At 54.6% G+C, this 27,275-nt stretch overlaps 2 protein-coding genes across 2 annotated transcripts; one reads left to right on the plus strand and one right to left on the minus strand.

Annotated features, from left to right (window-relative positions):
- Nucleotides 1–1,551: 1,551 nt before the first annotated feature.
- Cbx2 (chromobox 2) lies at nt 1,552–9,274 on the plus strand. The gene is made up of 5 exons (XM_021212909.2): nt 1,552–1,770; nt 1,848–1,891; nt 2,741–2,806; nt 4,317–4,422; nt 5,934–9,274. Exons 1-5 carry the CDS (start codon nt 1,699–1,701, stop codon nt 7,200–7,202), a joined length of 1,557 nt encoding a protein of 518 aa, XP_021068568.1. The 5' UTR covers nt 1,552–1,698; the 3' UTR covers nt 7,203–9,274.
- Nucleotides 9,275–16,130: 6,856 nt separating this feature from the next.
- On the minus strand, nt 16,131–18,612 carry Cbx8 (chromobox 8). The gene is made up of 5 exons (XM_021213292.1): nt 18,481–18,612; nt 18,038–18,081; nt 17,780–17,845; nt 17,618–17,684; nt 16,131–17,232 (listed from the first exon to the last, which is right to left on the minus strand). Exons 1-5 carry the CDS (start codon nt 18,547–18,549, stop codon nt 16,384–16,386), a joined length of 1,095 nt encoding a protein of 364 aa, XP_021068951.1. The 5' UTR covers nt 18,550–18,612; the 3' UTR covers nt 16,131–16,383.
- Nucleotides 18,613–27,275: the final 8,663 nt, after the last annotated feature.

Consider the following 27,275-nt stretch of genomic DNA (forward strand, 5'->3'; position numbering starts at 1 on the left):
AATGGCTTCCTTCCAGTCAAGTCTGTTGTATCTGTTTCTCCAAATAAATTACTTTAACTACTCTCTCCCCCAACTAGGTATTCATGGTTGGACAGATGAGGTATATGACAGACATATTTCAGGTGAAGAGACTTATTTTTTTTCCAATATGTTCATATTAGATTCTTAGCTACTTCTCGGCAGACAAGAAAGAACTGTATTTTTAAAGTTCTTTGCTCTTAAAAAAAAATAAGTAAGCAACTGTGTTGGTATACCCTGTTCCAGAAAGGGAGTAGTGGGCAGATTCTAACAGTCAATGTGACCCCCCCGTAGAATCCCGAAGCGCAAGCAGCAGTTGAAATGGATCCAGCTATTTATAGGATTACAATAAGCACACCTTTGTACAGCGCAACCATTTACTGCCCAGCTGATCTGAACAGGGACAAAAAGAGCTGTCTGGGAGACTGCAACGGCTCTCTTCCCCCTTGCTCCATCCACTACTGCACCAAGCACCTAAATGAGCAATCACTGCGCTCTCAAGGAAAAAGAAAAAAAATGTCTCTTTCCCTGCCCCCTCTGCAAACAGCTGCGAGCTCTTCCCAAAGCAGATTTAACCAACCAACTAAACTGAAGAACACCCTAAAACCCAGTGGTTTCCCGATGTTCGTTTCTTAGAGCAGAAAGCTTTACAACCAAACGATGTTATTCCTTCATAAATAGGTTCAAGATTACGTGAAGACAAGGTCCTACAAAAGTGTGACTGGATTCACAGCTGTTCAAGAAAGAGGCAAAACCAGAAAGCGAATTTTCATTGGATTCGACTTTATTAAATGAGAGAACACCTCTTTCATGTGCTTGACTCGCTTCAAAACTTACAAAGGAGACTGTTCAACGGAATTTATGTCTGAGCGGGAAAATAAATGGGTAGGGCGCCTAAGCCATGGCGACCTGGGAGGACCGGGGCCACCCCTGGAAATTGATCCAAAGGACTTTACTAGCAGAGCTAGCAAGCAGTGACAAGAATCCGAGGTTACACCCAAGTCTGCACACCGTCGTCCCCTCTGGCCCACGTCGACGTCACCAAAATCGTGAAACAAACTAAGAAAAAAAACAAAATGGTTGTGTCCCCACGCGCGCACTTAAAGTCGGGGGAACTGGGTACCATTCTCATAACTCTTTAGTTAAGAGGTCGGAGTTCAGTCTTCTTCCAGTGACCTTAATTTTTCTTCTACAACCTTAAGTAGAGCTTCGAGGCTCTTTCTTCAGTGTCCCCTCCCCAACCCCGTACTTTTCAGTCTTTTTGTACCCCTGACCCTGGGGCATCGGGGTGCAGTATAGAGGACTGGTGGGGAGCAGCGCCCCTCGCTGGCGGGGGCAAGAAGCGCCGCGTGCTCCCCGCTTCGCCGCCCTCTGCCCAAACAATAGCTTTCCGCAGGGACCTGCGATCCGGAGTGGCCGGACCTCAGGATTCCCGGAGCTTGCAGCCTCCCGACACCGTGCAGAGAGCGCCCAACCCCACGGACTGGTCCCCGCCGCGGCTACCACGAACAATGCGCGCCCCGCCCCGCGCGCCCGGCGCGCCTATTGGCCGGGCGGCTGCGGGTAGAGCAGCGCGGGCGACTCCGGCGCGCGTGCGCGGGGCGGGGCGCGGCGGGGGCGGCGCTTTGTGTGCAGCAGTGAGCCGGGGTCTGCGGGGCGCGGGCCGCGGCGGGCGGCGGCATGGAGGAGCTGAGCAGCGTGGGCGAGCAGGTCTTCGCCGCCGAGTGCATCCTGAGCAAGCGGCTCCGCAAGGTGCGTGCGCCCCCGCCCGCTCCCCGGGTACGCCTGGCGCTCTGCGCGGCTAACCTCCCGCTCTTATCTCTCCGTAGGGCAAGCTGGAGTACCTGGTCAAGTGGCGCGGCTGGTCCTCCAAGTGAGTCTCTGGTGCGCGGCCGCCTTCCCGCGCGCGCCTCCCGGCCTGGGTGGGAACCCTCGCATCGCAGGCCGGGGCGGGAAGTCCTGTGCCTCGGGACCCAGAGGACTCTGGCCGACCGGCGCTGCCCTTTGTTTACGAGCCCACGGGGAGCGAGCAGGGCGGCCTCCAGCCCGGAGTCCCTCGAGCCCGGCCCGCCTCCGCTCCGCGCGCTTCTGGCGCCCATTTGTTGCATGCGCCCCCGCCCCGGAGCTGGCCGCGGCTGGCGCGGGACGCGGGCCCCCTCCCCTTGCCCAAGTTATCCTGCTGTAACCTGAGCTTCCTACTGGTGGGAGGGCTCCCCCACCTACTCCTACCCCCGCCCGGAGCTTGCTTTCTTCTCAATGAGGGAAGGGGACCCGGCCTTCTCCGGAAAGGGCTTCCTTTGTAGCTGCCCCGCCACCCTCCTTCCTGGACCCCCATCCCCTCCCGATACCACTCCCCAAACCCCGGTGCCCTGCCCGCGCTCTCGGTGGTATCCGCCACTTTGTTCCGTCTGTGCCCCCCGGCTCCCCCTCCTCCCTGGCTCCGGGCCAGGCCCAGGGGATTCCCTCGGCAGCTTTGCTCTGTGCTGGGGTTTGTTTTCCTCCCAGTGTAGACTGTCGAGTCCCCTCGTGGCCTGCTGGGGTTTGAGGTGGCAGTTTGCCTGTGGGTTTGAGGCTGGAATGCTAACTAACTTTAAGGACTTCTAAACCCTCAGAGGACTGCCTCTGCCACAGTGCCCCTTGTCCCAGCGGGGCTGTGGGAGCTGTCCCCGGCAGCCCACCTGGATGCTGCTCACCAGCCCCCCACCCCTCTTTGCTTTTCCAGACACAACAGCTGGGAGCCAGAAGAGAACATTTTGGACCCGAGGCTGCTCCTAGCCTTCCAGAAGAAGTGAGAACTCTGGAGGAGGGGAGAGTTGGGTGGAATTGGCTGGTGACACAGTGACCTGGGGCTGTGGTGTGGGGAAGCCTGCGGCGGAGCACTTTAAGGCCTCCCATACAGCCTCTGGTTTCTCTTGGCCTTTTCTGTGGAGTAGCTGTTGGTCAGCACTAATAGTGCTTGAAGCTGGAAGCTTGTCTTAAGAAGCATGCCTCTGCCCCTGCCGTGGTGTGTGGTGTGTGCCCCGGTGCAGGAGAGGGAGGGCCCAGAGGGCCCGGAGCCCACAATGCAAAGTGATGTGTTTGATGTTTTGCCCAAGCCCTGAAAGTGCTGAGGCCATTTCATTTCTGTAATTACAGTTGATGCTTCTACTCTTAGATCCCCCCTAGGGGGCTGGGGGAGGGGGTGCTCATTGAGATAAGGATTGTGTGAGATGGTGTTAGGCTGGGGGAGAGGGGTGTGGGTTTCTACACGGCACCTTCCCTCTGGAGAAGCTGACTCCGTCCATAAAGGCAGATGAGTGTCTGCTCAGAAGCCTCCAACTGAGGTCAGTGGAGCAAGCTTGTCTGGTAGCCCAGCCTGTGTTTCTCAGAGCTACAAGAGTGGGGAGGGGATAAGTTTTGGCAGGATGTGTGAGTGCTTGAGCAAGCAACATCTTCACCTCCTGTTAGACTGATGGCTTGGTCCTCACAAGAGCCGGCTTGGCACTGTGTAGAGCTGGTATGTTTCTCTGTGATTGAGGTGGCACCCTTGGGCCAGGTGCTAGTCATACAAACCTGCAGCTGCTGCTCCTGGAGAAGCTGGGGTTGGGGGTGGGGCACGAGCAGATGGGAAACCAGCTTGGCTGGTGAAGCAAGATCCTGGGGCAGAGGGGTATCCAGTGGGAGGAAGCACATGCTCTGGACACTAGGAGCTGGCTTGTGAACTTCTGGCTGTCAGGGGGGAGCCACTGTGTTTAAGAGAAGTCAGATAACCACTCCTCCCCATTAAGAACAGACTTCTGGAGGTGTTTGAGCTCTGCAGGGACAGGGTGACATAAGTAAGTTGGCTCTGAGAAGCCACACTGGAGTGCTCAGCCCCTAGGCTAGCAGATCATAGGAGGGTTTCTTGTGTTTGGTACATACTGGAGGGCAGGCTTTGGGGGCTCTGTGCTTTGTGAAAACTGCCAAGTTAGACCCGTAGCATCCCAAAGGCTGTTTGAGGATGTGCATGCTGGGATTTCTGTGGGGATCTTCACCCACAGAAAGTTTTCTTAATGAAAAATGAGAGGCTTCCCAGCTTTGTTCTGAAATGGGCTGACTGCAAGGATAGTGTGGGCCAGCCCCCTAAGCTTGTGCCTGGACCTCTGCCCACCACTATCTGACGAATCGGATCAGGCTTTGGCTGCAGGGCAGATGATAAGCTACCGCAAGCTGGAACGAAGGGGCAGCGGGGATCCCTTGGGAGCAGAGGGTGGAGGCTGAAGCCAGAGAAGGGATTTGCAAGCAGGGCTTCTCAAAGCTGATTGGTGCTGTGTCTCCAGGGAACATGAGAAGGAGGTACAGAACCGGAAGAGAGGCAAGAGGCCCAGAGGCAGACCGAGGAAGCACACGGTCATGTCCTCCTGCAGCCGGCGCTCCAAGCTCAAGGTGAGTTGCCAGAGGCGTTGCCCGGTCTCCTCACCCACCTGTGCTGCTCCAGGCAGAAGTTCTTCAGGGGAGCTGTTGAGGTAGGCAGGCCTCTTTCCTGTTGCCCCTTCAGGCCTCTGCCAGCAAGTGAATGGCACTAGCAGGCAACCGAGAGCATGTTCTCGCTACCCTGGGGCCTCCTCGGGTGCTTCTCCCAGCACAAGCCCGTTCTGCGCTCTGTCCTCCTGGATAGCAACAGTAGCCTTGTTAGACCATGCGCAGCTCCCTCTCACCTTGGAGATGCTCCGTTAGGGAAGCCAGCGTGCAGTAAGTGTTTAGGTTTGTCTAGGAGTTGTGGACCAACAGGACGATTAGGGCCAGTTGGACTGGGCCGCTCAGAGTTGACAGACAATCCAGGAAATAGGGGCAGAAGCAGAGGTGCTATGCTGAGACCTCAGGATGTCCTGTTGGCCCTCCTGCCTTCCCTCCCCATGACAGTTCAGAGGTAGGATAGGGAAGGAGCTCTGGCTTTAGGATTGGGTGTGCCTTTGTTCATTACTTGGGCTTCATCCCCTAGTCCTTGCCTCTGCCATCTTCCCTCCTAGCAGGAGGATGTGAGAGCCATGGGGTTCCTGCTGACTGAGAAGGAAGCCTACTGGGAAAGCATAGGGCCTCAGGGTTGGATGGGATCAGCCCCCATTGGAGCATTGGTATCAGCCCCAGAAAGCTACTGTGGGAGATGCTGGTCCCACAGGCCATGTGAGGACCAGAGAGGCAGAAGAGATCTTCAACACCAGGGCTGACAAGAGAAACACGGCTGTTGAAATCAAGGCCTGGGGCCGGGCGTGGTGGTGCATGCCTTTAATCCCAGCACTTGGGAAGCAGAGGCAGGTGGATTTCTGAGTTCGAGGACAGCCTGGTCTACAAAGTGAGTTCCAGGACAGCCAAGGCTACCCAGAGAAACCCTGTCTCAAAAAACCAAAATAAAAAAAGAAATCAAGGCCTGGTTCTTCCTTCCTGCCCCATGCTCCCAGAAATATGATGCCGATTCAGAATGTATTTCCAAATACTGTGGCCATATAGCTAGGCTCTTTTCTGACTAGCTCATAATTTAAAATAACCCATTTATGCTATTCTTCATTCTGCCATGTGGCCAGTTACCTGTGTTCAGGTGCCATGCCTCCTACTCATTACATCTTCCTGGCAAAGGCTAATCTCCTTCCCGGTCCCATCCCAGAATCTTTTCTCTCTCCTGGATGTCCCAACTCTATTTTTTCCTAGCCTTAGGCCATAATAGGCCTTTTAATTGACAGGTGATGCATCCATACAGTACACAAGATACTCTCTCTACACACAGAGATCAGTTTACCTATAATTGTGCTTACCACTGAACAGGTTTCCCCCTGCTCCACAAGGATGGTCATCGGTCATTCCTCCCTGGCTGCTGGGGTCTGGAGGGCCCTGGTGCCCTGGCTGCGGGATACCTGGTGCTGCCTCTACAGGCATTCATTCCTGCTTACTTGTCGTTTCAGGAACCAGATGCACCGTCCAAGTCCAAATCCAGCAGTTCATCCTCTTCCTCCACATCTTCCTCCTCTTCCTCAGATGAAGACGACGACGACAGCGACCTAGACTCCAAGAGGGGCCCCCGGGGCCGTGAAACCCACCCAGTGCCTCAGAAAAAAGCCCAGATCCTGGTAGCCAAGCCAGAGCTGAAGGATCCCATTCGAAAGAAACGGGGACGCAAGCCTCTACCCCCAGAACAGAAGGCGGCTCGGAGACCTGTCAGCCTGGCCAAGGTGCTAAAGACCACCAGGAAGGATCTGGGGACCTCAGCCGCCAAGCTGCCCCCTCCACTCAGCGCTCCTGTGGCAGGCTTGGCTGCCCTGAAGGCCCACACCAAAGAGGCCTGTGGTGGCCCCAGCACTACGGCGACCCCAGAGAGCCTGGCCAGTCTGATGAAAGGCATGGCCGGGAGCCCCAGCAGAGGCGGCATCTGGCAGAGCTCCATCGTACACTACATGAACCGCATGAGCCAGAGTCAGGTTCAGGCTGCCAGCCGACTGGCACTCAAGGCCCAGGCCACCAACAAGTGCGGTCTCGGGCTAGACCTGAAAGTGAGGACACAGAAGGGGGAGCTAGGGGTGAGCCCCGCAGGAGGCAAGGTCCCGAAGGCCCCCGGCGGTGGAGCTGCAGAGCAGCAGAGAGGGAACCATTCGGGGAGCCCGGGTTCGCAGCTGGCACCCACTCAGGAATTGAGCCTTCAGGTCCTTGACTTGCAGGGCGTCAAGAATGGTGGGCCTGGTGTGGGCCTGCTCACTCGCCATGCCCCAGCCAAGGCTATTCCTGCTACCAACCCAGCCGCAGGGAAAGGTCCTGGGAGTGGCCCCACAGGAGCAAACATGACCAACGCTCCCACAGACACCAACAAAGGGGAAAAACTGGCTTGCAAGGCAACAGCTCTGCCTGCCCCTTCCGTCAAGAGGGACACCATTAAAAGCGTTGCTGCCTCCGTTGGGCAGGAGGGCCACACAGCCCCGGGAGAAGGCCGAAAGCCACCTGCACTGTCTGAGCTGAGCACGGGTGAGGAGAATAGTAGCTCTGACTCAGACCCTGACTCGACCTCGCTTCCCAGTGCTGCGCAGAACCTGTCCGTAGCTATCCAGACCAGCCAGGACTGGAAACCTACCCGAAGTCTCATCGAGCATGTCTTTGTCACGGATGTCACAGCCAACCTCATCACTGTCACCGTGAAGGAGTCGCCCACCAGCGTGGGCTTCTTCAACTTGAGGCATTATTGAGACCATTGCCCAAGCCAGACCTGCCTTCCAGTCTCTGGTTTTGCTTTGATGCCTGACCTGGAGGCCAACTCTGCCCTGTCCTGAGACTCAAGGCTGGGAAATGGCTTCCTGCTGATTCTACCTCTCTGGGCCTCCACTTCAGTCTGTCCTGTCACCTCAGGAAAGCCGGGTGGCCACTGACTTAAAAGCTACCTGCTTGGACATAGCATCCTTTCTACGCATCCCTCAACCTAGTGAGACCCTCCCCTCCCTGCCCAACTGCTGCAAGGTGGATCAGGGGAGGGGCCGCTGAGGAGAAGGGTGGGGCTGGTAGGGGCTTCTCCGAAGTCCAGCCACAGCGGGGCCTTTCCGGTGAGGGAGACACGCTATGCTTTGCAAGTAAGGCTATAGCTTCATTTTTTAAAAGGTTAATCAGTTGTGTGGCTGGGCTCAGGGACCCTGCGGAACTCTTCAGTCTCCATCCCTGGTGTGGTGTCCCCTCTAGCTGCGATTGTAGTCCCAAAGCCCAGCCAGGGTTTAGAGTCCTGGCACTAAGGTGTACCTGGGTGCTACTGGACTTGGGAACAGAGAGAGCCATGTCCTTATTGCCTCCTTTCAGCAGGCCCAAGCCCCAGTGAGAAGTGACCCTGTTCCCCTCTGGATCCAGACCCATACCCCTGCTTTGGCCCACTAAATTGTGCCCTAGTTCTGAGGTCCGACATTCCTGGGCTTGGGGAAGGAGCAGGCTAGACACCCAGAGCACGCTGAGGTAGGCACTTGGGGTCCTGGGCAAGCAATCTTCCCTCATGTTGGACTTTTATTACTAGGACCCCATAAGTCACCGTGGTGGCACCAGTGTGGGAATACAGGTGTTTCGTGGGGGCCTGTCACCCTGCTGCCTGTCTTGACATCTCTAGACTACTGTGGAAGCATTTTCTGTAGTCAGTCTTGGTGCAGAGCCCCGCCCGGTGAGTGGGCCACTCTTGTGTCCCATATTCCCTGACAATCCTCTCCCACATTTGGGAGCTTGTGTTTCCTCCCTCGCTGAGAAGCAATAGCCCTATGCCATTTGTGTGGTGGGGTCATGTGGCAGCCCACTTGGCAGGGGGCCCCAATTCCTTCCCCATCCTAGGGGATAAGTCTAGTGCTGAGCCCCTTTCTAAATGCCTTCTCCCCTGTCCCCCATCCCGGGTAACTGTCTTGAAACTACCTTGTCAGATTGCTGGCCGATGACAGGATTTTCTGTCCGGGGATATCACCGTGGGCCATGACAATCTGGTCAGTGAGTCTGTGATGCCAAAAAGTAGGGGTGGTATGAAACCCTGGTCTCTGCTCCTGCCATTGACTGGTCAGCCAGCAGGTGTGGGCTCTTCACTCCAGTTGCCTTGAAGGGAAATGTTTCCCCTTCTAAAACCAGTCGGACAGTGGGCTGAGGCGCCTGGGACCCGCCACGCTTTCAAAGTGCACCCCACCCCCGCCCCAGTAGCTCACTCTGCACACCAAATAAGATGGTCATTGTGTAACCAAACCGACCTCAATGCTGTGCCTTTTGGGGCAGACCCATATCCGCAGCTCCTGAGAGATGCCTGTGATGTGCTAGGGGGCCATGTTACTGGCAGCAGGAGCTACCTACTGGGAAGAATTCTGGGCCAGGAAGTGGGTAACAAAGGGAAAAAGGGTTGCCTACTGCGTTGTCAACGTCCCTCCCTGCCCTCAGCCAGGGTCTGCAACGTTTGTGCCAGACACTGTCTTTACAGACACCTCCCTGTCTCTTCGGGGTCCCATGAGCTGTTGGAGAAGTGACCCTGTTTGGGGATCCTGGTTGACTGGCCTTTGTCCCCTGCTGCCAGTCTCCAAACCCCAATTTGGTGCCTTTTATTTTACCGGTTACGTCAGTCCCAAAGTTGAAATCTACAAATCCTTTCCTCTCAGCCACTTTGCCTTCTTGTGTGTGTTTCCTGGTGCTGTGACCCCAGTGGTCTGTGTCACAAAGCACATGTGTGTAGTGCGCCAGCGTGAGCCCCACTGGAGCAGTGCCATTCACTCTGAGTCAAGTTCTCATGTTTACCAATAAATAAAGTAGTTGGTTTTTATGGTTTTTGTGTGATGTTCTCTTCCCCTTTTCCTTGGGTGTGCATGGTGGGTGGGTGGGTGGGTGGATGTGTACAAGTGTGAGCACACATACACACACACACAGGTAGTTAGGCACCTGACAAGACTCATTTCATAAGGGTTCCAGGTGTTATGTGTTAGATTTTCATGCCAAGTGGATTTCAAGACAAGGTGTCTTTTAGCCTAGGCTGGCCTTGAACTTCTGACCATCCTGCCTCAGCCTTCCTAGTATTACAATTACAAGCCCCCTTTTGTCTGCTTCAACACCTAATAGGAAAAGTGATCAGTATGTCCTCTTCCTCAGAAGTATTGGCTTTAAAAACAAAAATCTTTGGTGCCAAAAAGAGTGACCCTTGTTTGGGTATATTGCAATCCCTGACCTTGATTAGAGAGCTCTGGCCCCAAGGTGTCATCCAGAAGGAAACGTTCAGCTTTGAGCCAGCATCAGTCATTTGGCTTGGTTTATCTGTTTTTGAGCCAGTCATTGATGTATGGCCCCCTTCTTTTTTTTTTCTCTTAGAGACAGGGTTTCTCTATGCAGCCCTGGCTGTCCTGGATTTCACTCTGTAGACCAGGGTGGCCTCGAACTCAAATCCACCTGCCTCTGCCTCCCAAGTACGGGTATTAAAGGCGTGCGTCACCACTGCTCGGTGTTATATATACCTCTTTAAACAAGCTTCTTGCTTTCATAGAGGGTTAGCAAGGGTGGGCATGTTACCACCCTGGGAAAGCTTAGAATCTGGTGTAACAGAGCAGTCCAGCTTTCAAGGAAATGACTGCCCAGGAAGCCCATGGTGAACTGGGGGAAGGAGTAAGGCAGGGTGACTCCCTGGTCGGGGTGTTTACACACATGAATCTCACAGTTCAGGGTTTCTGGTGACACTAGCCTAGAGTGTGGGGCCTTTAGAGTGGTGTTACTTTGTGTCGCAGGGGAAAGACAGTAAATACTGCCCGAAAACTTTTCTTTTTGCTACTCTCAGTATCAATAAATGTATTTTTAAACTTGGTGTGCATTGTAACTAATACATATAAACAAGATAGTCTTCACTTCCCCTGTCATGGGGCACAGCACTCTGTGGACATGGGCCTAGCTGCAGCACTAAACAAGGGGGTGGGGAGAAAACATTGGAAGTAGCTTAGCCAGAGAGAGAGAGAGAGAGAGAGAGAGAGAGAGAGAGAGAGAGATGATGATGAATGGGAGGCATAAAGAGTGTCCAGAGAAGGTTGTCCCATGATGAAGGTCACTACCAGCATGTAGCAGAGACCAAGAGTGCCACAGAACCACTACAAGGCAGTCCTCCATACATCAAGATATATATTTGAGATTATATATATATATATATATATATATATATATATATATATATATATACATGTACACACACTTCCATCAAGGATGTATATATTTGTCTGACAGCAGTGAGAAGCAGTTGCTAGATGCTGGTAGGAACCATCATGGGACAATGATGGCTAATGACTGGGCAAGCAGAATGTTTACAGGCCTCCAGCCACCACATGTAGCTTCTGAGATACACAGTAACTCACTCTTCCCTGTACAGAGTATATAAAAGTAAAACCAACACCCTCACCTCCATAGAACCCTCACCTCCACAGAACCCTCACCTCCACAGAACCCTCACCTCCACAGAACCCTCACCTCCACAGAACCCTCACCTCCACAGAACCATGTTGGGGAGCTCTGAGAAGGGCAGGAAGCCTCCAGGCAGGGGCCGCTTTGACTCTCCCCCACAACGGATCAAGGGAAGACACTGTTACATAACCTTCCCCAGCCCAAGACTGTGTTACTCTCTTCAACATTAATTTTATCCATAAATTCCCTTTGGCCTCCCAGGAGAATAGAGTTCCTCTGAAGTGTAGAGGAAGATGGACCACTCCTGGCAGAAAGGCTGCTTGGGACTCAGGCCTGGATGTCAGGTTGTGGAGAGGGGTCGACATTACAGATAGAAACACCTTGTTGTAGAAACATGACTTTTAAAAAAAAACTTATTTATTTTTATTTTATGTGCATTGGTGTTTTACCTGTCTGTGTGAGGATGTTGAATCCTCTGAGACTGGAGTTACAGGTTTTGAGCTGCCAGGTAGATGTTGGGGATTGAATGCAAGTCTTAATAGTTGAGCCATTTCTCCAGCCAGGGAAACCCATTCCTTGGTTCTTGCAAAGCAGGCAGCTGAGGATTTGATTTCCCCTTTGTTGTCTTCGGTGCCTTTTGTTTCTTTTTTCTTTTTGAGAAGGTGGACAGGGGCAGTTAGATCATAGACCTCAGACCTCGGGTCCTGGGGGACAGGAACAAGTGCAGGCTGGCCCCATTGGCCAGCTAGGCTCTCTGAAAATCTGTGTCTACAGGGACAAGGTCTCCAGACCAAAGCTGAGGGGGCGGGGCTGGCCTACATTGATGTTTATTAATTTCTGTGCTACTGGTCCGACCACCTAACCAATCCACCTCTATCCTAGAGTAGGCACCACTGACACCAAGTGGAGGGCACCTGGTACGATTGATGCAGTTGGGTTCTAGGCCAGTGGACACCACCTCCCTCCTGTCCAGCCTGCGTGGGTCGAAGCCGATTCACAAAGGCACAGAGATGATGCCGGGAGAAGCCTGTTAAGAGGAAAGGAGGCTTTTCTTCACGTCTACCAGACATGAACCAGAGAGGGGGAGGGGTGTACTTGGGACAGTGGCTGACGCCGTTGCCTGTAGAGGGCGCGCGCTCCCCACGAAGTTCGGGTCTCTGGACTTTGAATGATGATGGGGAGGAGGGCGGAACCCTAACCCTGCTGTCAGGAACTCAGTTGCACGGTCTGCACCCCTGCTGCTCAGAGTAACCACCAGCCGATCAGTCTGTGGCCGCAGGATGGAAGTCCAAGCCTCTGCCTACTGCTTCTCCCTGATGTCAGCTAAATTTCCATCCTTGATGCCACCCGTTCGGGATCCTATTCGCTTCTACCTTGGGCTCCCGCTGTATTCGAGCCGCCTCTGGCCTGAAGGACTTTTTGGTGAAAAGAAAAAAAGTCGTGGATGCATCGCAGAGAGTTGGGGCAGGCTTGCATACCACTGTCGTCTTGGGCACGGCACCGGGCCTCCGTCAGAGCGGCGCGCGCTGTGAGCGTCCAAGAGTCAGAAAAAAACCCGGCTCTACGCAGAACCATAAGTATTCCATTCAACCCGTGTTTGTGTTGGGCCAGGCTCAGCTCCGACAGCGGCTCTAACATGTCCTGCCAAAGAGGACGCTCGGAGGGAGATCCGTCTGAGCGAAGGCTGTCTGGAGCCAGGGGTCCTCACACCCGGGCTTTGCTCTCAGAAAATATACCCAGAAAATCGCTGAGGAAGCTCTGAACCCAGGTTAAAGTTGGTGGTGACCAAAGAAGCGGAGAAATCCCTAAGGGTCAGTGTGGGATTCCAACCTATATTTGAGGGAGGGGCTACTGCTGAAGTCACCAGGCACAGTCACAGTGCCTTCTTGGCTCCCTGATGGCTATCGCCCTCCAGAGGGCCCAGAGCACCTTGAGGTGGCCTAAGAAACAGACCTTGGACCTCTTGGCGTCTGAGACAAGCTGACCGTTCATTTTCCGAGAGTACTGGACACTCAAGGACCCTCTGTGGCCACCCCGGACCTCAGACGTTGACCCACAGCCTCCCACGCAGGTCACTGAGCTGGAGGAGGAAGGTAGGGCCAAGGGCAAAAGATGTGACCCGGTCCGTATTTCCCGCCCTCCCCTTGGGCTCTGCATGTTCGCACGGATTACAGCTTTTTCTGCAAGGGAGCGACGTCTGCCCAGGAATATGGAGGTGGAACTGGGTTCAGTGTAAGGTCCTCTTTGGGAATCCGGAGTATGGGTCGCCTTTGCAGCCTCAGAACCCCGCCTCTCTGCTGAGAAGTCTGCAGCCTAGAAGACTGAGAACACCCACCACCATCACCCCATGCTATGTTCTCCATCGACAGCACTTCATCCAACCTTGGGGTGTTTATCCGAAAGAACACTAGGGTCCAAGAAGCCGTAGGGACTGGGGGTGGGAGCGCGGGGCTGAGGATCGTAGGTTCCCGGCTCACTAATCACATCAGCGCGCTCTGCGCCGGCTCCAAGCAGGCAGTTGCCTAGCAATACCCGCGAATTCAATTCCTCAATCAATAGACGGAGACTCTGCATTTCGGGGAGCGCTGGTGAGGCTGGAGGGGTCTGGGGCACAAGTACTGTGACAGCATTGAGGAGCGGGCTCAGGTCGCGGGCAGTGAGTGAGTCAGCATGGCTCCTGGGTCAGGCGCTGGAAGTTTGGCATGGAAGGGTATTTGGCGCTGGAAGAATTCTCCCTCAGAGTGAGTAGAGCCCAGAGGTCGCGTACACTTCATCTCAGGAGTCTCGAATTCTGCCTGCATCCCAAAGAAGTTAAGCCGGCAGTGAAGCCTGCTCCCGGGAAAGCTCAGAAAGGTCATGACTGGCTCCCTCCCCAACCCAGCTCCTCCTCACTCTCACTGAGGGGTACTCAAGTTGGGACCGGGCCTTTGTCGGGAATCCAGCCCTTTTTGAGAGTATGAGAGTGGAGGTAAGGGACATCAAGTCAGAAAGGCAAGTATCCTGCCTTTCCAGGCTTCCTCTTCCCTGATCTGGGAAATAAATAAATAATGAAGCCAAGACACGTGTCTATTTACAAAGCATATATTTAAACACGTAAAAAGTGATACTGGATACAGACACATTCACAACCCAAGATAGGTACCGAGGGTTCACTCTTGAGCTGAGGCAGAGATCAATTGGAGATTTATACATAGCTGAGAACTCATAAACCCAACACCCACGCTCTGCCTGTCTGCAGTTGCAGACTCTGAGCCGCGTGGCCCCCGACCCCTGCCCACCCCACCCCCCAAGTCAGCCTCTCAAGAGCGAGCTAAGGAGACACACACGACGGTCATGGACAGACGGCAGGACGACGAGGGCAGTGAGGGCAGAATCAGGAAGGTTGGAAGGAAGGTAAATGCAAGCGAGCAAGGAAGAGAAGAGAAAGGGAGTCGGTAGCCAGATAGGGAACTCCTGTTCCGGAGTTACATCCACTCGGTCACAGATGCACCCTTCAAAACAGGTTCATCTGAAAATAGGGTCGACATCTAAACAGACACAGGCAACAGCGCTTCTTTATACAAAGTCGAAAATACTAGTTTTACAAATATGAGCAGATAAAAATCCCCATTCTAGGGGCTTCTCTTTAGGCGCAGTTTGAGTCTCCAAAAAATAAAAAAATAAAAAAAAAACACGTAGACTACACCGTTTTCCTCTTTTTCTCCCTCTCTTTAAAGGCAAAAAAAAAAAAAAAAATTGTCCGGAGGAAAGAGAGACCGAGAGTCTAGAGATGGGAAGCCAGGAGTGCAGAGGACGAGGCTGACGTCCCTCTCAGTCCCTCCCCATTACCAAGCTCCTCCAGCCCAGCCCAGAGCCCCTGAAGTCTGTGCTTTGTCCCGCGAGCAAAGCTTAGAGCCCCTCCCTCCAAAAGCCCTGGAAGTTAGAGCGTCTGCTGGCCCTTTAAGGGCGGGGAGGGCGGAGAGGCCGCAGGATCCCTGCTGGAAACTGCGACTGTAGGCTCGGGGACAGATTTGTGCTTTTGAGTCCGAGCTGCGCGCTGCGCGGTCCGGAGTGGGCCGGGACCAGGGGCGCAGATGGTCTCGGGGCACCGCTGGTCCCTGGCCGCTCCCGCTCCACCTCGTGCTCCCCCGCCCCCTGCGGCGGAGTCTGAACGTCGAGTTCACGTAGAGAGCACTCCCAGAATCGAAAAGGACTATAAATTACAGCTTTTGCTTTTAAGAAAGGGGGAAGAGGGAAAACGCTAAAGTTCTACTGCGCATTCTTGGATGGAAACCCTGCCGAGCCCCTTCGGCCATGAGCTCCACCTGACCAAGTTCCAACTCGGGTTGCGACCCCCGTGCCCAGCCCGACCGGCCTGGTGCGCAGCCCACTGTCGGCCCCGCAGGGTGGACTGGCGGCCGCTCACTCCTCTAAAAGCAAAACCCACCATCCCCCCCCCCCGCCCCGGCGAGCCAGGCTTGTCCAAGTCTTCCTGGGAGGTGGGGCCACCCTGTCTTCTGGCGAATCTAGAGGACGCAAAAAGAAAAAGTCCACCCGAATATTTTTCTTGTAAAACAACTGTCTGGCGCTCTGGGCACTGACACGCAATCCTCCCAATTTATCCTGGCATTTCGGGAATGTAAACAAATTCGCTGGATTTCTTTTCTCTTTGCAAAAGTTAAGGGAGGGAATCGAGGTAACGGGGAGATGTTTGTCCACATGACACGCACACAGAGTCCGCGTGTATGGCACTCACACCTCCATAAAGTGCACTCTCCTGCTGTGGTTCGGGGAGAACTGCGGCCCACTCACTCTCGATCTTTTTCTACCTTTAACAACACATGTAAGAAAGTTATTGGAGTTGTTACTGCCCCCCCTCCCCAGTAACCCTCTTCATTTAAAAAAAAAAAAAAAGACAGAAATAGAAAAAAGAAAACCGGTCTGACCCCACCCCCCTTTTTCTGATTGGGAAGCCAACCTTTTGTTGGCCTAGCTGGCCAATGGGGAGGAGAGCAAAAATCTTTCGCGGTGCCAGAAGGGTTGGGAATCAGGCGGTGGAGGGAGGAGGTGTGTTAGCTGAGCTCCTCCATACACCCTCCAGAACCCCAGGGCCCAGGCTCCCAACTTTCCTGGTGCCCTGCAGGGACAGGGGCCCCTCCTGTACCAGCTCAGTCTGCCCTACCAAACCACAGTCTCTCTCTCTCTCTCTCTCTCTCTCTCTCTCTCTCTCTCTCTCTCTCTCTCTCTCCTTGTTTAAATAAAAGAACTTCAAGAGTTGAAATATATATATTTAGATATTTTTCTCTTAAATAACATATTTACATCTAATAGAAAATAGAACTCTAGAGATAATTTTCCAGCCAGAACTGAGGACGGAGGAATGAAAGGGAAGAGGGGTGTGAAGAAGGACAGGACCAGCCAGAGGCCACAGTCACCCAGAAATAAAAAGCACTAAGCCATCTGAGCTCACTCTCCCCTGCTCTGGTCCCAGGGGGGGGGGGGAGCTCACACCCAGGCAATTCATCTTTTTTCCTTAAAGAATCCTTGGTCCGTGTTGCTCTCCTTAATGGTGACGGTCAAAAAGTTTGAGGTCACATCTGTGACGACCACCTTCTCCAGGTTAGTCAAAGAGGGGCTCCAGGACTCTTCCTCTGGGTCCCCCAGGATTCTGGCCACTGGGATCCTGGCGATGAGGGAGGGCCTTCCCCCTTGCGCCCCCATGTCCCGGTACAGGCTTCCCACCGAGCCTGGGGTGCCTGAACTATGTCGGACCCTGGTGGTGCCAGGGTCCAGGGCACCTTGCCCTTTGGCCTCCAGGAAAGCAGCCCTGTGCTTTATTACCCTGGCTGGAAAGGTGTCCACAGCCAACTTGCTCGAGGCCTCTGCTGAGCTAGGACTGGTCACGCCATATTGGACCAGGTCTGAGTCCTGCCTTCGAGCAAGCTGGATCACACTGTGGCCAGCTGGGAACTTTCCTGTCCCAGAAGGGGTCTCGTCCAGCTTCCTGCCTTTCAGGTACTCTCCAAGGCCATCACTGGGCTCTCCCAAAGGTCTCTGTGAAGGGTCCAGGAGCTCCTTCCTGGGCTTCGGTCCTCGTTTCTTGGAGCTGTCCCCCGGTGAGCTGGGCTTGTCATCTACACGGCTGGTACCCCTGTCCCTTTCTCGATCCCGGTCCCGGTCCCGAGGTGGGTCTGCCCTGCAGGTACTGGTGCTGCTCCCTGGTGGGGGTAGCCCCGTGTTCCTAAGGCCCTCTCGGGCCCTGGAAGTAGATGCCAAATCCTGGGGTGAGCGGCCTGGGTAAGGGATCCGGATGCCTCTGGTAGAGTCACTTCTGAACTCATAGGTTTTGGCCTTTGCTTTGGCCTGGGCCTGCAGAAGGAAGTTGTTGTGAGGAGAAAAGACCGCCCCCCCCCCAACCTCTAGCCTTGACTGCCCAACTTTCCCTGGATGCCTGGGAAATTCTAATTGAGTGGGGAGGTGGGCTCTTGGTAGTAGTCTGGAGGGGGGGGAGAATGAGGATTTGTCTAGAAGAAGTCATTTGCAACCAACAGACTCCTTATATAACATTACAGGTCTACTTGGGATGGCTGGAGGGGGAAATGAAGGCCTTCTGGTGCAGCTAAGTCCCGCCTCTAGAACTCTGATGGGGCCTCTGACAGAAGAAGTCCAGATTATAAATACACACAAGGCTGGTTTACAAGCCCTGCAGACCCTCTCTGAACTGCGCACTCCACCTCTGGAGATCCCAACATACCTTGAGAAGGAAGGTTTTAGGCTTGGGTCCTCGCTTTTTGGGGCCATAGAGCTCCATCTCCCGCTCCCTAAAGAAAGAAAAGAGAGAGAAGGGGGTGTGTCCTGGCTGCACCGAAGTCAGCCTGTATGGGTTCTAGTGAGTGGCTAGGCTAAGGGTCTGTACCTTTCCTCAAAGGCTGCAAGGAGGCGAGCATCCAGAATATTTTCTTCGGGCTCCCACGTGCTGTACCTAAAGGAAACCAGGAAGAACCGAGCGTCAGTCCCTGGAGCAGGAGAGAGAGGACAGAGTGGAGGGCGTGTGTGTGTGTGTGCAACTTTTCCGGCTGCCTTGTGTTGTATTTCAATGTGAAGGGGAAAAGAGGAAGAAAGAACCTCCTCCTCGATACCAGTGTGGGGTTGCAATTGCATATAACCTACTTACTTCTGCGACCAGCCCTTCCATTTCACCAGATATTCCATGCGTCCCTGCAGATGCAAAAGGGAAAATGCGTGTGTATGTGTGTGCCTGGGGAGAAATGCATGACGAGGACACAAGAAATACACGCGAAAATGCATGCACCAAATGAATGCTCCAAACACTACCGCCAAAGGAACCAGCCCACTGCAGCAACCCTGCAGAAACGCTGCACAAAGTGCATGCACCGGCATTCATCCCCCACCCCGCCCCCCATCCATGCAATCTGTGCAGGGCTGCAAGTCTAAGGAGAGTGCTGGGGCTGAGCCGCCGCCGCCGCCGCCGCCGCCGCCACAGCCGCGGCCGCTGCTGGGACCTGGGGGAAGGGAGGCTGGGCTGCAGCAGGGGGAGGGAGCCTGGGCCCTGGTGAGGGAGGGCTCGCGTCCCCGCCCGCCTTCCCCTTCACCTACTTTGCGAATGCGCCGCTTCAGGAGGGCTTCGGCCGCGAACACCCGCTCCCCCACCGCCGAGAGCTCCATGTTGACTCGCCGCTTCCCCCCTCAGCCGCTTCCAGGAGCAGAAAAGCAGCAGCCAGCCCTCGACAGCCCATAATACTCTCCCGCTGACGTCAGTTCTCCTCCCTCCCCCGCGCACTCTCCCTCCCTCCACCCCCCTCCCAGCGCTTCCTCCCGCCCCACGTGTTGCTAACGACGTTGCTAAAGCCAAGCGTCCTGGGCCCGTTCTACGGGTGCTGATTGGACTAGCGCCCGGCCACGCCCCTCTCCCCGTCTCCCCTGCGTTGCTACGTGACCCGCGTTCCAATCGCCAGGGGGCGGAGTCTCTGTCCACTCCAGAGACCCAGAGGGAGGTGGGGGGAGCCGTCAGCGGAAGTGACGCCTAGCGAGGCGGGCCCGGCTGCTGTCAGTCTGTACGGCTGGACAGGGGGGCCGCTGCCCTAGGCTCCCGCCCCTGCCCCCCCCGCCTGATTGCCCAGCGTTTTCCCGGGTGCGTGGCTTGCCCCGCCGAGCTCTTAGGGGTCCCCGCGTAGGTGCCAGCCAAGCGCTGCCCCTCTGCAGACCCAGGCCCTCCCCACCTGCCCGTGCCCTAGCTGGCGCCATCCTGGTCGCCCGCCGCCGTGGCCGCACAATGCACAGGTGCTGGGGCGCATCAGGCCGCGCCCGAACCCCCAGACCTACTTCGCTTGCGCCGAACCTACTAATTCCCTGACCCCTCCCTTGCGGCCGCGCACCCTGGGTCTCCATGGCAACGCCCCCTCCTCCCTTCATCACCAGTCCCATCCAGCTAACAAATCAATGAGCCTGCTCTTGGTCTCCAGTCGCACAGCGCTGCCCGCGTCCACCCTCCGGGTCCTGCGAGCTGGTGTGGGCGCTTCTCCGGATTCAGAAGCCCAAAGCAGACTGGCGCAGGCCAGTGTTTACCGCCTGAATCCATCCTGAAGCGAGACCCTGCAGGAGGGGTCGCGAGCCTCCTCTTCCCACCGTCATTGTCCCCAAGTCTCAGCTGCCCTGCCCCAGCTTCTGTCCCTGACCCAGCCTGCAGTTTCCGTCCAATCCACTCCTCAGTCCTGAGAGAAGTCAACCCTGTCCACGTCTGTCCCGGCCTGGGTGGGTTTAGGAAGCCTATGACCATCGAGGAAGAGCCTACCTAGAGCCTGGCTAGTTCGGGAGTGAGCGAGCGTCTGGAAGCACCGCGGCTCTGCTCCAGACCTGGATGCAGAGCTAGTGGACTTTCTGTCTCAGACTCTTCTAGACTGCATAAGCGGAGGACTCCCGACAAACATCGGCGGTGGAAATGGAGGGGTGTGGCAGTATCTAGTGCGGCCTGGATGAGACCCCCCCACCCCACCCCCACCCCCACCCCCACCCCCGACGCGAAGACTGCAAGTCCCAGGTAAGGGACGAGGGTCCTGCAGAGATGCCTCAGTCCCTCGCACACATGCGTACACTCAATGACCTTTTGCTCCTAAGGCTCTTCTTCCTCCCCTCGTGGTAACACCCTGTTGAGGCGTGGGGGTTCAACAGCAGCTATCCCACATTGCCCTTTTACTACCCAAGCTCCAGATCACAGAGCCCGACCTCGGAACACGCAATTTATTTAAATCGCGATATCAACTTGGCTGGAAGAAGTTTCCCTTGTCCAAGAAGGGGCTGGGAAAAAGGGGGAGAGAAAGAGAAAGAACGACGAAGACCGGAAAACAGCGAGCTAAGGAGTCTGTTTCGAAAGGCAGGAAGCCCGGAGCGCAAAGCTGGCCTCGGGTCCAGGGCGCTACACACTGCACGCGCCGGTGCTGGCCTTGGGGCAAGCTCCGAGTTGGGCCCGCTGCGCCGGTACTCCCCAGGCCTCCTCTTGCATCAACAGTCGCAGGTTCCAGTTTTTGGCTTCAGTCCTAGACATAGCAAGGTGTGCTCCAGGTGAGGAGTCCTCTCCGTTCTCAACGAACAGCGGATCCAGGATGCCCAGATCTCCCCGGCGACCTTCGCCCGCCGCCTTCAAGAGACCGCCGACGGCTGGGTCCTTAATCATAAAAAGTCATTCCTGGTAACAAATAGTTTCGTCGGCCGGTGCCAGCGATACAGCTGTTTCTGTTTAAGCTTAAATACTTTCCAACAGTTTGGGCAGTAAAAATAAAGTCGGTCTCAGCCGCCTATAAGTGTCTGGTTTCCCCGCCCAGAGAAAGCCCACCCTAGCCCTCCGCCCGGGTCGCTCTAGTCGCTCCGCCTGCCCGCGCTTGGAATCTGTTGCCCGCCGCGGGCGTTGGCTGTCGGGCCACCCGGAACTTAGCGGGGGCCGCGGGTCTGCAAGCCCGCTTCAGGGCCACCTTGAAGCCAGTGATAGGGAACTGCATGGAGTGGTTGGTGGTGGTGGTGGTGGTGATCAGCTCTTCCTCTCTCTATCATCCATGGGAAGCTTGCCGGTCAAGAAAAAGATGGTGGTTTCCCTTCAGCTTGGGGTTTTGAGGAGAACTCTGTCCCTAAGTTGTGTGTCTTCATGGACCCCGGGGGTTTGGGGCGAGGGTCATCAACTGCTGGTTTCAACTTCACCGAAAAATCCAGCTCTCTTCCACTCCTGCTCCCCACCCTCCTTTCCTTCTTTCCTTCCTTCCTTCCTTTTCTCTTCTTCTGCTCAGTCCTTAAATTTTACTTCTTTGCCTAATTAAACGGAGAAGTTTTCCATGAAGAGAGGCAGTCCCCGCGCTTACTACTTCTGAAGGAACTGTTAGTTAGTGGTAGTCTTTGCTTTCTAGCTGTATTTTTCCTGTCTTTATGCCGGATGGTAATTCTTCTCTAATAGCTTTCTCAAGACAAGATCAGTGCTTGGGAGCTCTCTGAGTTTCAAAGGCCAGGAGTTCCCTCAGAGCCCATTGCAAAGTTGAAGCTGGATTCAGGAGCAAAGGGAAGGAACAGAAGACGCAGAGGTCCAGCACTTGGTTCCTGTCTCAGAGTTTAGTCCTTCAGTAGATCAGCTGGGAGGAGGTGGGATGTTAACTTTGCACATACCCAAAGTGCTACCAAGCTTACTGAAGCTAGAACAATGTTACAGAGGTGTTGACTCAGACCTCCCAGTGGGCTCTCCCCTGGACAGTTTAGACACATTGGGAGGGGAGTGGACTTCTGAGGAATGGGTTTGCAGTCCCACAGGCCCAGAGCTAGGGTCTGGTTAGGTTAGGTCAGAGTGGGAAGATGCCTGTGTGTTCCAGGAGGGGGCACTAGCAACTGCCCTCATTCCAACCAAGTCTGGAGTGGATCTGGGCTGTTCAGCTCTCAGCGCAGTCCTTGGAACCAAGGAAAGGGGGCTTGCCCACAGCCCACCTTTATTTTTTAAACCTCCCCTGCCCACCAGCTCAATTCTCCACACCTCTTCCCTTTTCCACACAAGACCTTCCCCCTTTTGAAGTTAGATAATCGCCTGTTCCCTTGTGCACCTCCCAAAACTAATTAAAACAAAAGTTTCCAAGAACAAGACCCCAGGCTGTTTGTTCGTCCCACTTCTAGCAGCCACCGCTGCCAGGTTTGCTTGCGCCGCCTCTGCAGTAAATAAGGTAACTGCTTCCTATTACTTTAGCCCATATGGCTGCAATTTGAGTGTCTTTGGAGACAGTGAGTGTGTAGGGGCGGGGAGGGGGGACACGGGGGGGGGAGTGAAAGTGGAAATCAAATGCTCTTAGATCACATTTTTATGAAGGAGATTGTCTGCGATTCTCTTAACACACCCCTCCCCAAGACAAACTACCCGGTTTCTTTGTTTACGGAAATGCAGGCACCCTCTTATCTGGGGGACACCTGCTACCGCAACCCCCACCTTTCCCCACAACCCGGGCGGATTCCTGGCCGGTTTAGGTGACCAGCGCATGGGGCTGCCCACTGCTCTTCTCTGACAAGAGCTCTTACTAAGAGCAGGACGCCTGCGCGCCTGCCCTCTCCTGCCCCAGACGGCCGAAGGTGCCTAGATTGTCCCGAGCCCGACTTACACAGCAGGCCTGAGTCTGAGGCCACTTAGGCCTGGATAGGTCGGCTGCCCATGGACTCAACCTCTCGGGAGAGGAGCAGCCTGAGACTGGCGCAGTCCAGGGAAGATGAGCGCGCCTAGCTGGGTGCTTGGATCCTGGGTATCCGGCCAGACCAGCAAGCCCCAGCGCGTCCTCCAGCTTGAGGCTGAGGCCAGGCCTCGGCTAGTTCTTTGGGTACGTTTCAACTGCGCGGCTTGGCGGGCGTCGGACCTGCCCAATCTTGGCCACGCACGCGGGCGGATTTGGAGCTGTTAAGTGAGCGGTTCCGAGGCGTGGTCATGTGTACCATGGCCTCTGCAGAGCCTGTGGCCCGTGGCTAACCTCCTGCAGACTTGGAGCCGGATCTGCCTGCACCATCCACTCCTGCCTTGCGACTCCACAGCAGGACTGAATGCCTGCTGAGTGGATTGCCGCCTGCCGCTGGAAAGTGGTAGCGGAGACGCAATACTCTGGACAGAAGTCCGAAGGTCTGGCCTGTGCAGGCTGACTGTAGTGTCTAGTTTTTCTCAGAACATTCCCAGCTTTTCCGTTCTACGGTCTCCTCTCACTCCTTCCTAGGGATGACCACCTGTAGACAGGGGCCGCCACACACCAGAAGCCACATAACATTTGATATCTCCCCCTTAGCACACGTGTGTTCACACACACACACACACACACACACACACACACACACAGCCTTCCATGGTAGAAAGTACCCGATTAAGCTCATCTGTACAACAGTTGCTGAGGACCTAACTAACTCGTGCCCAGCCACTCAAGACATCCAGGCAAGGTCAACTGTTCAGTTCCTAGCTGTAGGTAAAACTGGGGGAGAAGCAGGGCAGACAGTAAAGGCTATGCCTGAGAACTCCCAAGACAGGGTTCACAGGCTGTTCACGGGAGGAGCTTAAAAACTCTGGGTACATTTCAGTTTTCCTTTGGTCTTATAAGGAAGAATTGAGGGTAAGAAAGGACTTGAGGTTGGGTCCTAGGCTGGTAGCACAAAGCCCTTCACAGAGCCCTCAGCAAGAAAGTTGAAAGGTTCTAGGAAGCCATTTGGAGTTGGAAGCTGGATGTGGGTGGAAATCTTCATAGTTACAACTACTGTGGGCTCAGATACCAGCCTGCTCGCTCGCTGTATGCCTGTATGGGCAAGTTATTTGATCTGTTTGAACTTCTAACAGTTACCTCTGGAGACAGGGCTCTGCTACTATTCAGTCTGTAATCAAACTTGTGGTCCTCCTGCCTCAGCTTCCCAAATACGGGGGATTACAGGCATGTGTCACTCTTTATAGACTCTCACTAAAGTTTTGTTTCTCGAGATAAGGTCTCCCTTTAGAGCCCTCACTGTGTGTATATACTAGGCTGTCCTCGAACTCATAGAGATCCTCCTGCTTCTGTCTCCCAAGTGCTGAGATTAAAGGCCTGCACCAACACATCATGGTTTTCACTAAGGTTTTAAAAGGAATATTAGCATACTTGCTGGACAGAGTCCATGGGATGGGTTACAAGCAATGTAAAGGCGGGATTACGCTGAAGAGAGCAGGGAAACACAACTAGAAATGTTTATCTGTTACAATTGTGGCTGTTACTGCTTTTCTAAGGCCAGTGTAACAGCGAGTTGGTAATGAGGGGCACCCATCCTTCCTGGAAATCTGTCGGCGCACCTCTTGGACGTGCTTTAGATTGCCCGGGATGGTGGCTAACCCAGAAGAAACTTCTCTCCTCGAGTGCCTGCCCAGCGCGCGCCCCGTGCCTGGTGGCTGGAGCACGCGCACAGCGGCTAAACCAGCACGCATGCGCGACGTGGGGCGGACCCTCTCCCCTCTTCCCCACAGCCTTTTTCCCGAGAAAGCAGCTTGGCTGGCTGCTGTTGGTTGCGAAAGTCGTCCCTGGGACGTCGGAGGCTCTCTTGCCCTAGAAGGGGAGGCGGCTGGTCTGTGAGCCGGAGAGTGAAATGGCTGCACCACCACCCACGTGCTAGGAAGGACGCTCAGACGCGGCACTGCAGGGCCAAGTCCAGGGCGGGACCGTGAAGCGAGGAGGGGGTGGGGCAGTGAGGCGAGGCGACAAAACAGCTCCTGATAAATGGGTGGCCTAGTAGGGATACAGTGCTTAGGAGTCCCATCTAAGATCAGGGATGTATTCAAAGCCGCTTTCTCCGCCTGCGATAAGGACTCAGGCTGTCTCGGACACAACCCTCTGGTCGCAGCCTATGCTCTAGGCACCCCAAATGTAGAGTTGCAAAGTCAGCATTGGCCCTGGTATGCGTCACTACCAGTGCGCGCCCTTTATGCCCGGTGACTGTGCCCATTTGGAAGGTAGGAAAGCCCCCACCATCCCATGGGAAAACAGTTGGAAGCCTGGAAAGGGGTGGCGCCGTCAGAGCTTGAGCTCAGTCAAGACTCCTAGCCCTCCGAACCTCCTAAAGCTGGAGTTTGGTCAGGGTGACACTTCAGTCGCTAACTGCGCTGGACGGTGCAGTCCAAATACCACCCCCATCCACTCCCAGTCCCCACACAAGCTGTGTATAGTCCCCAGAAGCTTCAGAGATGGATGCGGCGGTCTGCAGCTTCAGGTTTTCTCTCTTCCTATCCCGCCCCCAAGCGGAAGGAATTGAAGTGACTTCTCTCCCCCACCCCCGGGCTCCACCACCACCACGCACACGCTCCGCTTCCCAGACGTCGGAGACCTCCATCCAGTTAATTCCAAACAAGTGTCACTACCTCCAGAGGTGGTTTGCGCAGACAGCCCTAGTCCGATTTCCTGTTTTAGAAAACCCGGAGGTGCTGGAACCTGTCACTCGGAGAAGCACGAGTAGACCGCACAAGGTTCGGTTTTCCCGAGGACGCATGGAGCAGCTGGATCCCGCGGCTTCCCGCCGGCGTGGTCAACTCCGGGTGTACACTGCTGGCGGCAACCCCCGAGACAGCAGTGCGGGAGTCCACAGAAAAAATGCAACGATCCCCCAGAAGGCTTCACAAAACCTCAGCATCCGACACTCTAGTCAGCGTCCTTCCCTGCACCTGGGAACAGAGTTTTCCCTGGTCGGCCCCAAGCATTGTCCTACAAGAAGGGGGCACTGGCGGCCGTCGAGGTCTGCGCTCTACTGCTTGGAGCATGCCCAGAAGCAAGTTCCGGGGCTTCCAGAACTCGTGGGTCCAGCGATGGCTTCTTCCGCACTCTTCCCGACCGCTCCCAGTAATTCGTTCCTCCGAGAAAGACCCAGAAGATCCCACTTGACAAGAGGCCATAGGTAGAGACGCCCCGATGCCTCGCTTCTTCTCTAAGCAAAGGAAGCCTGGTTTCCTCCACAAACTCAGATCCTGGGGACGTAGCACTGTATTTACGCTCACAGCCTCCTCCCTTGACATTTTGCACTCCCGAAGTTGGGGCAGAAGTAATTATGCAAACATCTGGGGCTGTCCTGCGTGCCTACCCGCACTGCTTCCATTCACTCCGTGAGCCCAACTCCCTGATTTGCATATTAATGGCTTATCTGGAACAACACACCAAACAGGCAAATTAATTTTTTCTTCGACTCATCCGTGAGATTCTGGAATCAGGCTTAGGGATAGAAAGGCTGATTTTATAGAGGATGTCGGGTTCTTAGGACCAGAAAGAGACGTTTAGAAGCAAGGTTCACTGCGAGTTTCAGGATTTTCAAGGTTTTACCTTACAATGCTCAGTTACTCCGGAGACAAACAGTGAAGGGCAGAGCTACTGTAAAAGCTGCCTATGACCCCCTCCCTGTCCGTTGCCCCTTCTAAGTTGGGAGTTTCTAATTCTGGTGTGGTCCCAAGACCTGGTTAGAGTGCTTTGCCGATGGGTGGGGGTGGGGTGGGGTGTCGTAATTAGACACTTAGCGTGAAAAAAAAAAAAACGGCCTAGTGGGGGTGGAGGTGGGGGATGGACCTGAAGTCAGTCAGAGAAAGATGAAGGCGGTGTGTAGGGACCGAATTCAGTTCCCCACCCAGTCTTTAAACAGTTGGGTCAGAACACTCCTTGCTCAAGGACAGTTACCTCTTCCACGGTGGCAGCATAACTTTATAGACTCAAAGCCGAGTAAACGGGTGTGTGGGCGAAGATGGGGGCATTATGGGAAAAAAACATCTTTTACACATTAAAACCCTTCTTGATCTTTCTAAATATGAAGACGGGTAGGAGGTGAAATCTGTAAATAAATACAGAATTTATTCTGTATTCTGGTAAATGAATTTGGACCAGAATTGTAATTAGGGCCACTTTGAGCGATTCTAGACGCCAAGGGATTTTTTTTCCCCCTTTGTGGAACATGTCCCCTCACAGTCACTGTCTTCCCCTTTGCAGTAAATACTGGGAAGGGAAAAAGAGCTCAAGAGTCATTTTGCCTCCTGATCCCTTACTTCTACTGAAAAGATGGAAGTCCTGTGTTTAATGAAGGGAATGCCCACAACACAAGCTTACAAACAAGAAATCAGAGATAATTCTTAACTTCCTCTTGGGAGTAAGCCGAGGAAGTCAATCTTGGGAGGAGGGAAACAGTGCAGGGTAAGAAGGGAGGCAGGAGGGAAGTGGGCAGAGGACATGAAGCCTGTGGGGAGGATGAGTCCTTTGAGTGGCAGAAGGAACCATGCAAAGGTCATGCGCAGAGCAAGTAAGCCACTGGAAAAATGGGGCTGCCAACCTGGCACCTGCTTAGGACATCTTTGTGGTGACATCTTGATGCCTGCTTGGCTGGCAGAGCCCTACCTTGTTAGCTTGGGTATGGCTNGG

This window comes from Mus pahari, chromosome 14 (genome assembly GCF_900095145.1).
Source record: "Mus pahari chromosome 14, PAHARI_EIJ_v1.1, whole genome shotgun sequence".
In the NCBI taxonomy this organism is placed as follows: domain Eukaryota; kingdom Metazoa; phylum Chordata; class Mammalia; order Rodentia; family Muridae; genus Mus; species Mus pahari.